The sequence below is a fragment of the Carcharhinus amblyrhynchos genome, chromosome 1 (assembly GCF_965287045.1).
Source record: "Carcharhinus amblyrhynchos chromosome 1, sCarAmb.v2.hapA, whole genome shotgun sequence".
Taxonomy (NCBI): Eukaryota; Metazoa; Chordata; class Chondrichthyes; order Carcharhiniformes; family Carcharhinidae; genus Carcharhinus; species Carcharhinus amblyrhynchos.
In genome coordinates this window covers 175,148,070-175,161,147 of record NC_137324.1, presented here as the reverse complement: position 1 = coordinate 175,161,147, position 13,078 = coordinate 175,148,070, and the positions used below count along the sequence as shown (strand labels likewise).

Sequence of the window (13,078 nt, the reverse complement as noted above, 5' to 3'; positions counted from 1 at the left end):
CCTCCGAATGCTCCGGTTTCCTCCCACAGTTTGGGAGACGTGCTGGTTAGGGTGCATTGGCTATGCTAAATTCTCCCTCAGTGTCCCCGAACAGGCGCCGGCGAGGGGATTTTCACAGTAACTTCATTGCAGAGTTAATGTAAAACCTTACTTGTGATTAATAGACAAACAAACTAAATGCACACAATACCCACAGGGGGACAGTAGTTAATGCACTCAAACAGGAGAACAGTTGGAGGCCATTCAGCCTCTCATTCAGCCTATCCCACTCCTCAATGAAAACACAGCTATTCTGCTTATAAAACACCAATTAACCACCAGATTTCTCGACAATCAGATGGAGTGCCATTTAATGAGGAAAATGGGGAGCTGAACTGATAGCCGTCATTCCGGTCTGGCGATGTCTGGATTCTGGCCCCTCGTGCACCCACAATTTCTTCCGCTCCATCACTGAAACCCTCCAGCTATCCAGATCCTAAAGCTCTGGAATTCCTTCCCCAGGCCTCCCTACATCTCTCTTCAGAGCTCGAAGCTGTGGATGCTGAGGGACACGTGGATAGGACAGGAAAGTGGAATCGATGCTGAAACTCAGTCATGATCCAGGTGAAAGGCAGAGAAGGTCCAAAGGGGTTGGGGGGGGGGGGGGGGGGGGGTCCTGTGCCTATTCATTTTCCTTATTCAGACAATCCCTACAGTCCGGAAGGAGGCCAGCCCCGGCCCATTGAGCCTGTACTGATTTTCCGAAAGAACGCTACCTAGGCCCAATCTCCCACCCTATTCTGTAACCCTGCGCATTGATCAAGGCTAATCCACCTAACCTGCACATCTCTGGACACTAAAGGGCAATTTAGCACGGCCAATCCATCTAACCTGAACATCTTTGCGTTGTGGGAGGAAACCAGAGGAAACCCATGCAGAGATGGGGACAATGTGCAAACTCCACACAGACAAGACACCCAAAGGCCAGAATCAAACCCGTGTCCCTGGTGCTGTGAGGCAACAGTGCCAATTACACTATACTTTATGTATAATAAGAAGTCTCTCAACACCAGGTCCAACAGGTTTATTTGGAATCACGAGCTTTCAGAGCACTGCTCCTTCATCGGTCGAGTGGAAGTAGGTTCACAAACACGGCATATATAAGCAAAGACACAACTGCAAGATAGTTACAGATTGGAATGTGAAGAATCCGTAATTTTCTTGCAATTGTGTCTTTCCCTATAAATGCCACGTTTGTGAACCTACCTCCACTCACCTGATGAAGCAACAGCGCTCCAAAAGCTTGTGATTCCAGATAAACCTGTTGGACTTTAACCTGGCGTAGTGAGACTTCTCATCGTGCCCACCCCAGTCCAACGCTGGCATCTCCACATCATGCCTTTACGCATGTTATATCCCCTATTTCAAGATGCTCATTAAAACCAGCCTACCCTAACACGGGGCTCGAGTTAATAACGCGTGTGTAACGCTGCGAAGGGCATGGAGAGTTTTGACTGCATAAGTTGCCAGTGGTGCTCTGGAATAACCAGATGGACAGCACAGTCACCTCCACTTGGGGACGGGTTCTCTAACTGCTGCGGCCGCTTAACAAAGTGCCTCATCCTCATTTTAAAGTTAACCCACTTCCAAAAGTGAAAATGCAATTGTGAGTGGGAAAACGTTTAGGAAATCAGAAACACAGAGGGAGTCATTCTTCAAGATTCTCTGAAGGTTATCGTGTAGGTTCAGTCGGCAAATGCAATCTTAGCATTCGTGTCGAGGGGGCTGGAATACAAGAACAGGGATGTACTTCTGAGGCTGTATAAAGCTCTGGTCAGACCCCATTTGGAGCACTGAGAGCAGTTTTGGGCCCCGTTGTCTAAGGAAGGATGTGCTGGCCTTGGAAAGGGTCCAGAGAAAGTTCACAAAAATGACCCCTGGAATGAAGAGCTTGTCGTACGGAGGAACGATTGAGGACTCTGGGTGTGTACTCGTTGAGAGTTTAGAAGGATGAGGGGGATCATATTGAAGCTTACAGGATATTGCAATGCCTGGATAGAGTGGACATGGAGAGGATGTTTCCACTAGTAGGAAAATCTAGAACCAGAGGGCACAATCTCAAGCTAAAGGGATGATCCTTTAAAACAGAGATGAGGAGGAATTTCTTCAGCCAGAGGGTGGTGAATCTGTGGAACTCTTTGCCGCAGAAGGCTGTGGAAGCCGAGTCATTGAGTGTCTTTAAGACAGAGATAGATAGGTTCTAGATTAATAAGGGGATCAGGGGTTTATGGGGAAAAGGCAGGAGAATGGGGGTGAGGAAAAAAAAATCTGAGTGGCAGAGCAGACTCGATGGGCCGAATGGCCTAATTCTGCTCCAATGTCTCATAGGCTTTTGAGCGAGAATAACAAAAACAGTTAAAGATGTTGATGTACATAACACGAAAGCATTCAAAGCAGTGCACCCAGCTCCCATTCACCCATTGAATGTTTGTGCCTGTCGCAGTGTGGGGCAAGACCCTCCTACTGACTGTGACAAGGATTGGGGTCACAGGAATAAGCCTTAATAGGATTAAGTAGGCTTTTGTAGTGTTGTCTCATCCCCTCAGCAAGAGCTTCCTGTACCCAACTTATTAGAATTTGTTTCTTTTAATGTTTTGGAAAGCTGGATATCATTAGGATTCCACAATTATCGTGAAGGCTGAAGCCTTTACCCCCCAACATCAATTCTGCTCAGAAGCAATTTTCTCTCTTGCTTGGAGTGAAGGCAGATGGTATGAAACCAATCACCTTGGCCAGCAAGTAAATAAGTCAGGCCCCAAGGGGAGCAGCTACATGACAGAACTTGGCAATTATGCCTAATAGGAACAAGGAGGAGGTCACTCAGTTAGACCCTGGCAGGTCCGCATCCAAACTCTTATCCACCCAGCTGGGCTCTGCAACCCTTAATAATCTCGCACAAAAATAAATCTCTCAAGCTCAGCTTCTGACACTTTCAATGGGCCTCCCAGCCTCAAAGACCTTTGCGGAGAGAGTGTGCCAGATTCGCTGCCGTGGGAAGCGCTCCCTGACATCCCCCCAGATTGAGGGGAGATAGATACAACTAGGATGGCCTGGCTTCACCTCACTGGGTGTCGTGACATGAGCTCAGTGAACTGAATCCAACAGCCCAATCGATTTCACCAGAACACCTATTTCTAAGGCAATCAGCCTAGTTTGAGGGAAGTTACCTTAATGTAGTGTGTAAGAATTGTTTCTTTAATCCCTGAATGTTTTGAATAAAGCTAAATTTTAACCACAGTTCCTTGTCTGTCTCAAAGTAAAAGCATTTGGGTCAACGTGCAATAAACTGTTCAAAGTGTCTGTGACAGATTATTTCACAGACAATAGGACGAACCCCATTTGAACACCAAATGTTTCCTCTTATGGGGCAATCTAGAACAAGAGGTCACAGGTACAGGTTGAGAATTTAAAATTGAGATGAGGAAGAACTATTTCTCGCAGAGGGTGGTGAAAAGATGTGCGGGTGAGGTTGATTGGCCATGCTAATTTGACCAGGAGGGTTAGCAGGGTAAATATCTGGGGTTACGGGATAGGGCCTGGATGGGATTGTTGTTAGGGTAGGTTCGATGGGCCAAATGGCCTCCTTTTGCACTGTGGGTATTCTATTTGTGGAACTTGCTGCCCCTCAGCACAGTGACTCTGAATCATTGAATGGCTTCACGAAGGAGATGGATGAGAGACCAAGGAGAGATCAGCCATGATCTGATTGAATGGCGGAGCAGGTTGGAAGGACTGAATTTGCCAACTTCTGTTCTTACGTTTCTATCTTTCCAAATATAACACCAACTCTCGTTAATCATCCAAAGCGACCAAGGTGGCTACAATGTGTGAAGGAGGCACCAATGTAACCATAGGGGAAGGAATATTGGCCTCCCACGTGAAGGGCAACAACAGACTCCTCATTACTTCAGCTCTTTTCACCAAGAATGGTAAAGAGGAATGTTACTTACAATGCTCGGTGCCAGTCATCTGAGCAAGGATGCAGAACGAGCGGGACTGAGCAGTGCCAGTCTTTGGCTGCCAATCTTCTGTGTCTTGCATCAAGCGTTTCTTACTCTGGTCGCTCAGGGTATGATGAGGGATGTCAGGTGGGGTGCTGGCCACGTATCGCCGGGGGTTGCTGCATTCGAGGGAAGAAGGTGCCATTAGACTTTGGACACTTGCCTCACCAAAGACATTGTTAAGCCATTATCGTTGCCTGTAACCCGAGCACCGTTTCACGCACGCATCATTTCTAGTTTCTCAGACGTTCAGAATGAATGACATACGCCAATAACATTATAATATTATAACATTATAATAACATTATAACAACGCAACAGTCTGTTCAAACTTCCCCAAATTGCACAGTTCCAGGAATCTCCCAGCTTTAGATCCCAGGTACTGCAATTTACCGACCTTGTTCAGAATGGCAACAATACAGTCAAATATGAAAAAAACAACAGCAACGCTTCAATCACCTCAACACTGACAAGGGATAGGAAACACTCATTCAGGATTCCCACTCACGTCACAGCGGGAGGGTTTTATATAGGACACACATCACAGAAACAGAACATCTGACCCAAGCAAGTCCATACCGGTGTTTATAGTCCACTCCAGCCTCTTTCCTCTCCCTCCTCGTCTAAATCTACAATCGTTATCCTTGACTCCATTCCCCCCTTGCCAACCACCTCCCCCAGGGCAAAAAGAATGGAGGAACTGAAAAGCATCAGCATCACCAGAGAAAAATATAAGCAAGGAAGTAAAGTCGCCGTAGCCCCAGAGGACCATAGGCTGCTCTGTTCTTTGGGGGGGGGGGGGGGGGGGGGGGGGGGGAAGAGAGAGAGGAGGAGAAGAAGAAGAGAGAAGAGAGCTGAGAAGGCGGAATAACCTCAGCAGGTACAGGAATTGAACCCTCTACCACTCTACAGACAATTACACGCTATTAGCATGAAGATGGATCTCTCACGCCCTCTTGCATTGTCCCAGGTCACAGTAGGTTTGGTGGACTCTTCACTGGCGTTTGTCTTGAAAATGGCTGCTTTTATCCTCCCCCGTCCTTCCTTCTTAGGATATGGGCCAGACGCGGGTAATCGGGACTTGCTTAGCGGTTAAAAAAAGGGCAGTACGAACGAGTTAGGCCTAAGGACAGCAAATTCCACAAATAGAATCCCCACAGTGCAAAAGGAGGCCATTTGGCTCATCAAGTCTGCACTAACAACAATCCCACAACCCCACGTATTTAACCTGCTAACCCTCCTGATACTAATGGTCAAATTTAGCATGGCCAATCAACCTCTATGACTCTGTTGGCGTTGACTCTGCATCACTAACCAGCTGCCAAGCCAAGTGAGTTGAACAGACCCCCAAGAGAAAAAGTACAGCATCAGGAAAAATTAACAACTGACAACCTCCCACAGCCTGACGGCCTGCATCCCAGGGCTTAAAGGCCATTTGGCCCATTGCGATTCATCTATCTGGTCTCACCTACCCTCCCCCTATTGCTTTCCATTTCATTTTGGCCGATTTGAATGGAGGATTTCCATCAGCCCTGGTCTGTTGATGGAAACGGGAGGAGTCCATTCGGTCCTTTGACACAGTTCTGTCTCCATCCGTACTTTAACTCAATCAACCCATCCACCTACGTTTTCTGGATTTAACTCCAAGGTTACATCCTCGTTCTCCGGGTCTCTCCCCCCCGCAGTCTTCACCACAAACTTATTTAGTCATTTTAACCCCTTTTAAACCTTTAAAAATGAAAGGTGTGGCTGTGACATGGCTTTTGGTGGTCGGTACAACAGCCAACAACGCCCACTGGAGAGGTTCATGAACAGGTAATGGTAATTTAGCCAAGGTAACAGTATGTGATGAAAAATGGTCAAACTTCACACCAGCAGGGAGTCAACTGAAAAGGAAGGACAGAGAAATGGTGGGGGGGGGATTAAAAAAAACAGGATTAAAATGGGCAAAATAATTTATCGTTGTTCAGTTACTTGGCAATGTCTTCTTCCTGCCTCAACAGGCCAAGATAACACTTTGCCCAGATTTTCCCCCCACGGAGAAAATATGAATGGGGTTTAATCGGTGACACTGCTGCTTTCTCCTGCCCCCTGCTGGAGGTCGCAAAGAATAAACACCTGGCACCTTCCACCAGCCAACACAGAGCAGGATCTGGGAGCTGAGTTTTCCAGGGAATTGCCTCCAAATCAAACACCAGTCACGCGCAAGCTCACTGCGCCAATCACAAAACATCTCCACTGGCTGTCATCCATGCTGCCAATAACAGAAATGCAGAATTACCGTCCAGGTAGCTGTCTCCTTTAGAGATGGAAAGCAGGAAGAGGGTGAAGTTTGAAACATATGGAAAAAGCAGACAGACAGTTCCCAAAGGTGGAGGAAAAAAGGCAAAAAAAAAAGAATGAAACAGTTCACATAAACCATGGCTCAGAGTACAACACAAGACAACAGCAGGAATTGGATAAGTCATAGAAATCAGAAAAATACATTTATAACACACTGATCCAAACCTCAGGTACGTCATGAACAAGTATAAAACTTCTGATTTGGGGCATCAATTGCTACTTAACACACTTAGCCTTCAGTCGACAACAGTTACATAGAAGAAAGTCTTCCTATGTTGCTTCACACAGGTGTTATCTAACAGCTATGACACTGACCCACATAGGATGAGATGTGCTCAGATGATCAAAAGCTTGCTCAAAGAGATAGAGGGCGTTTTAAAGGAAGAAAGTGGGCTTTAGTGAAGGCACATAGAGGATATTCCAGAACTTGGGGTCTAAGGCAACTGAAGGCACTGCCACCAATGGTGGGGGCAATTAAAATCACAAGAGTTAGCAGAGAGTAGATATCTCAGAGGGTTGTGGGGCTGGAGGAGGTGGCAGAGATAGGGATAGGCAGGGCCATGGGGCGATTGGGAAACAAGGAGAATTTTCAAACCCTTGCTCGACTGGGAGTCAATGTAGGTCAGACAGCACTGGTGATGGGACTTGGCACAAGTTAGAACATAGGTGGTAGAATCTTGGATGACCTCAAGTTCACAGAAAGGGAGAGCAGCCAGCAGTGCAATGGAACAGACAACTTTGAATTTAATAAAGGCACAATCCAGGGTTTCAGCAGCAAACGAGCTGATACGGAGTGAAGTCAGGCAAAGTTACAGAGTTAGAAATAGGTGGGCTTGCTGATGTCACAACTAGGAGGCTAGGTGGTCATCTCAGAGGCGAACGTGACACCAAAGTTGCAAACAGACTGGCTTAATCTCAGCCTGTTGCCAGGGAGAGGGATGGAGATGGCATCTAGGAAATGGAGTTTGGAATGGAGTCCGAAAACAATGCCTTCACTATTCCCAATACTGAATTCGGAATGAGAAAGAGTTTTTCTCTTTACCTTTTTACAGAGAAGCTAAGAACATGAAGCAGAAAGGATGCGCTGATAACAGGAGGTGATGACCTTGTGGTATTATCGCTAGAGTATTAATCTAGAAACTCAGCTAATGATCTGGGGGCCTGGGTTCGAATCCTGCCATGGCAGACGGTGGAATTTAATTTTATTTGGGAACGAATAGGATCAAAAGTTATGGGGAGAAAGCAGGATTAGGCTATTGAGTTGGATGATCAGCCATGATTGTGATGAACGGCAGAGCAGGCTCAAAGGGCCAAATGGCCTCCTTCTATCTTCTATACTGTGAGATGAAGTAGGGAGCGAGGGAGTACGTCCAAACCATTAAACACCGGCAAGGACCAGGTGGGCCAAATGGCCTGCTTCTTCACTGAAAATTTGGTGTCACTCTACATGGGTGAATAAATTTATTTAAAAATTAAAATTCATAGCTCTCTCATTCATAGGTGGTCATTGGACCATTCCAACAAATAAAATTGACCAACTATTTAACCCATAGGTGATGGGGAACTATGTCTTGGGGTCATGTGATTTATGGTAAGATTGTAAATTCTCAAGTCACTTTCTTCTGGATGCTTGTTTAAAGTTTATTCATTATTGTCACAAGTAGGCTGACATTAACACTGCAATGAAGTTATTGTGAAAATCCCCTAGTTGCCACACTCCTGGACCTGTTTGGGTACACTGAGGGAGAATTTAGCATGGCCAATGCACCTAACCAGCATGTCTATTGGGCTGTAGGAGGAAACCCATGCCAACATGGGGAGAACATGCAGACTTGGCACAGACGGTGACCCAAGCCAGGAATCGAACCCCGGTCTCTGGCTCTGTGAAGCAGCAGTGCTAACCACCGTGCCAGGAAGCAAATTAACCGAGATTGATTGAACACTTTGTGGCAGAATCATTGCAGTGAGATCAACGCTTCAAACTCGGACTTCAGAAGTGGTTAGAACTATTCATTTTTAAAAATATACTGTCCAGAACTTAAGATCATAACATGAAAGAGGGCAAAACTAAACAAGAATGTCACATTTAGATTGTGGCTGTGACTGGCTCAAGTACGTCTCTGGAATATCGGAATGGGGAGGCCGTTCTGTCCCTCGAGATTATCCTATCACTCAATTAGATCATGATTACACTATATGCCAACTCCCATCTGTCCCCCCACCTTGGTCCGTAATCATTAACGCCCAAAAATCTCAATTAATTTCAGTTTAGAGTGAACTTTCAATAGATGTCCAGCCTTTGGGGGAAGTTCCATACTTTAAAAAAAATTTGGTCAGGGAATTTGAGGGTTGTTGGTTGGGCCAGCATTTATTGCCTATCCCTAATTACCCTTGAACTGAGCGCTTTGTTTCACCATTTCAGAGTCAACCACATTGCTGTGGCTCTGGAATCACAGGTAGGCCAGGCCGGGTAAGGATGGCAGATTTCCTTCCCTAAAGGGCTTTACTGAGCTGGATGGGTTTCCTCGCCAATGGTTTCATGGTCACCATTAGACTTTTAATTCCAGATCTTCATTGAATTCGAATTTCAACATCTGCCATGGTGAGATTCGAACCCAGGTCCTCACAGCGTTACCCCGGGTCTCTGGATGACTAGTCCAGTGACAATTCTGTGCAAAGAAGTGCTTCCTGACATCACCCTTGAATGGTTGAGATCCATTTCTAACATAAATCTCCCGCTCTTTTGCTGCTCCTCAGAACTACAATCTTCAATTCTCTTCAGCAAGGGCTCTCCGATCTAAAAGTGTGGTCATTTTTGCAGAAGGCTCATTAATATCCCATTGCAATAAAATCGGAAATCCTTGCGAGAGGACACTATTGAAAAAAAAGTGCAACGGAATGACTGAAAATCTAGAATGAGATGGACAGACAAGGGCAATCTACTTACTCTGAAACGTACGTAGGGCCACTGTCAGGCACAGGGGAGAGAGGGCATGAGGCACAGAAGAGTTGATAGTGAATCATGGAGAACAAACAATGGAATGAAGATGAAAAAGTGAAAAAGGTAAAACAACATGCATGAAAGGTGAGAATCACTGAGCAAGCCGAACACTCGTGTAACACAGGAGGCTGGGGTGGGGGTAGTGGTTGGCCAGGGGGGAGGGGGGGAGGGGTTGCAAAGCTCACACAAAACTCCAAACTCTTGCATGTCATATTTCAGTTCAGCCCCTGTTCCCCTTGGAACCCAGCCCGTTAAACCCACTTCCCCAACCGCAAAAGATTGTAATCGTATGAGCGGACATGGATCGTAACTGGGACGTTCTGGGGATTAAATGCAGTCAGGGCCAAGCGCGAATGGTTTGCCACCTTGGTTCTCGTACAGCTCTGTCCAACCGGACATTTACAAATTCTGGCTGGCACAACAAATGTTCCCACTCATCACATTAGCCAACAGGAGAAAAACCCACAGAGGAAAGGGGCAGGTGGGTGCCACCTGGATTGGAAAATGGTTCAGAGCCGTCACCCACTTTACTCCATGTACATAACTGACTTGGAGGTAGAAAGTACCAACGTTAAAATGGATGGGTTTGGTAAATAACGAAGAGGGCTCTTAGAGGAACTAGCTTGGTAAGCGGATAGGTGGGAGGTGGAATTTAACATGAGCGAAGTGCAAGGTACAGCATTTTAAGACAAAGTCAATGAACCGGATTATATTCTGAATAGAAAAAAAAAGAGTGTTGACAAAGAAAATTTGAGGGTACAAGTGTACAATTTCCCAAAGGCCAAGAGTGCAGGTACAGGGGCCTGGAATACAAAACCAGCAGTCACTTGGGTTGGAGGGCAAGAGATTTTTAAATTGAGAAAGCAGGGAAAGAATGCTTGCTTTCACTGGGGTGTCAGTGACCAGCTCAAACTCAGGGAGGCGTCCCCCAGTGCACAACCTTCATTTAAACAGCAAACTATTCCTTTTTTTAAAAACAAAAAAGGCTTGAAATGAGGACATACTGGAATTGTGAAATGAGATGAGATGAAATATGAGAGCAAGTGAGTGTAACATCTTAAAAGGTAAAAACTTGGAGTAAAGAGCAACGCACAGACTGCAGACATCCAGAGTTAGGAGACACTGACCTTCTATTCTACACTTGAAGCCCCATAAAGTATTCAGAGATACTATCCACTCCCTGAATATAACCTGCCCCTTCTTGGGGAGAAGAGCAGGGATGTGTGTGCGCATGTGCGGGCGTGTATAAAACAGTGGATGTATAAAAGGGATGGGAAAGGGAGCATGTATAAAAGGAATGGGAATGTGCGTGCATGCACGTTTGTTTGGAAATGTCCCTTTTTGATATTTTCTCTTCTGGTTCTTACTACCAAAATGAATCACATCATACTTGTCTGCATTAAGTTTTATTTGCCACTAGTCTGTCCATTCCGCCCACCAGTGTCCTGTTGAGGTTCTGCACTCTCCTCCTCTCAGTACTTTCAAGTATTGTATCATCTGCAAATGATGAAATGGTTCCCTCGACACCAGGGTCTAGGTCAAGTCATTAACGTACATCAGGAAGAGCAAAGGTCCCAACATCAATGTCTGGGGAACTCCACTATAAACCTTCCTCATTAACTTTTTTTTTCCCTGTCACTAAGCAAGTTTTGTATCCATGTGGTTATTATGCCTTTTATTTCATGAGCCCTAGCTGTGCTTGCAGGTCTGTTGTACAGCATTTTACTAAATGCCTTTTGGAAGTCTATGTACATAGCATAACAAATTATCCATACCTCTCCTCTCTGTTACCCCATCAGAAAACTCAAGAAAATTAGTTAAATATGATTTACCTGACTGCTGGCCTCCTTTAATTTTGTCTTTCTGCTATTTTTAAGCCAAAAAGGAGGCATTTGGGTTCTCTTTTTGTTAGCTGCCAGGCTCTTCTCATACGCTCTTTTTGCTTCTCTTGTTTGTTTTTCAATTTCCACCTGAACCTTCTACATCGAGCCTGATCCTCGTGCGTGTTATCCACCTGACATCCATCTTAAGCACATCTTTTCTTCGCCATTTTAATCTCTATCTTGCTAATCATCCAGGGAGCTCTGGAATCGCTGCCTCTGCCTTTTACCTTCATGCATATATATATATATATGTTGACTGTGCCCGAAATACTCCTACTTCATTGCTCAGTTACAGAAGTGCCTACCACCCTTTGACTCCAATTTAAATCGGGGTCAGATCCATTCTTAGACCACTGAAGTTAATTTTTGCCAACTGATTATTCTTACCCTCGATTCTTTTCCACAGTTAATCTAAACTCTATGATACAATGATCATTGTCCCTGACAAGTGCTGCTATTGACACTTACTCCACTTGTCCCACCTCATTCCCAAGAGCCGAGTGTAGCAGTGCCTCCTTCCTCATTGGGCTGGGAATATATTGTTGTGCAAAATTTTCCTGAACACACTTAAGAACTCTTGTCGTTCTCTGCCCTTTACACCACTACCATCCAAGTCTATATTTGGATAATTCCCCTATTCTAACTACTCTATAATTCTTGCACATTCTTTGTAAATTTGTTCCTCCACATCTTGCCCAGTTGGCAGCCAAGAGACTACACTAGCAAGGGAAGTGTATCTCTAACGTTCCTCACCTCTAGACAAATCGATTCTGTCCTTGAACCCTCTAGAACATTCCCTCACTCTCTCTCGAGTACTTCAATGCTCTACTTAGTCAATACTGCCACTCACCATCCATCTTTGAGCAAGATTGTGCTCTGAAAAAAGTTCATAAAATAGAGGCAGCACAATGGCAAGCTGTGCCATCTCAGTGCCAGGGACCTGGGTTTGATTCTTGGTTTGGGTCACACAGTCTGTGGAGTTTGCATATTCTCCCCACATCTACACGAGTTTCCTCTGGGTGCTCCAGTTTCCTCCCACAGTCCGAAGAATGTGCTGGTGAGGTGCATTGACCACGCTAAATTCTCCCTCAGTGTACCCAAACAGTCACCTACTTGTAATACTAAAGTTTATTATTAGTCACAAGTAGGCTTACATCAACACCACAATGAAGTTATTGTAAAAATCCCTTACTCCTGTTTGGGTACACAGAGGAAGAATTTAGCATGGCCAATGCACCTTAACCAGCACATCTTTCAGACTGTGGATGGGAACCCATGCAGACATGGGGAGAATGTGCAGACTCCACACAGAGTGAACCAAGCCGGGAATCGAACCCGGATTCCTGGAGCTGAAAGGCAGCAGTGCTAACTACTGTGCCACCCTTTACATTAACTTTCCAAATTTACAGTCTGTACCTACTGAGTCATTAGTAATTTTTTTTAAAATTAAAGTAATTAGAGTGTTGGACCCCCAAAATGTTTTCCATCATGGGACTTTCCAGAGCTGTGCAGGAATTCAAGGCATTAAACCTTCTGGGAAGATCAGAGGCAATAAATCCAGCCCTCTTAACAAATGCTGAACCTTCATTGTGTTATGCACCACACGCATTTGCTAGTCAGTGAAGCACAATAAAAAGCAGACAAGTTCCGATAAACGTATACACCATTGGGTAGTGACGTCATCCTGTCATTGCCAATACATTTCTGATGTGCACACTGCATGGAGACAGGCCACAACAAAGAGAGAGACAGAGCAAGAGGGAGAAAGGATGGAAGCAACACACTGTATGGAGTCATTCCTTGCATGGCAA

The 13,078-nt window shown here is 45.3% G+C and overlaps 1 protein-coding gene across 2 annotated transcripts in view; it reads right to left on the bottom strand.

The window, feature by feature from the left end:
* The window catches only part of LOC145347804 (PDZ and LIM domain protein 5-like), a 200,138-nt gene that overhangs the window by 57,683 nt on the left and 129,377 nt on the right, over positions 1-13,078 (bottom strand). Inside the window, exons 6-8 of one of the 2 annotated variants that reach the window (XM_080195649.1) lie at positions 9,331-9,351; positions 6,322-6,339; positions 3,990-4,159 (exon numbers count right to left, since the gene is read on the bottom strand). In XM_080195649.1, coding sequence (XP_080051775.1) covers positions 3,990-4,159; positions 6,322-6,339; positions 9,331-9,351 — 209 coding nt within the window. The remainder of the gene's footprint in view (positions 1-3,989; positions 4,160-6,321; positions 6,340-9,330; positions 9,352-13,078) is intronic. The other variant, XM_080195659.1, reaches the window with a different exon arrangement.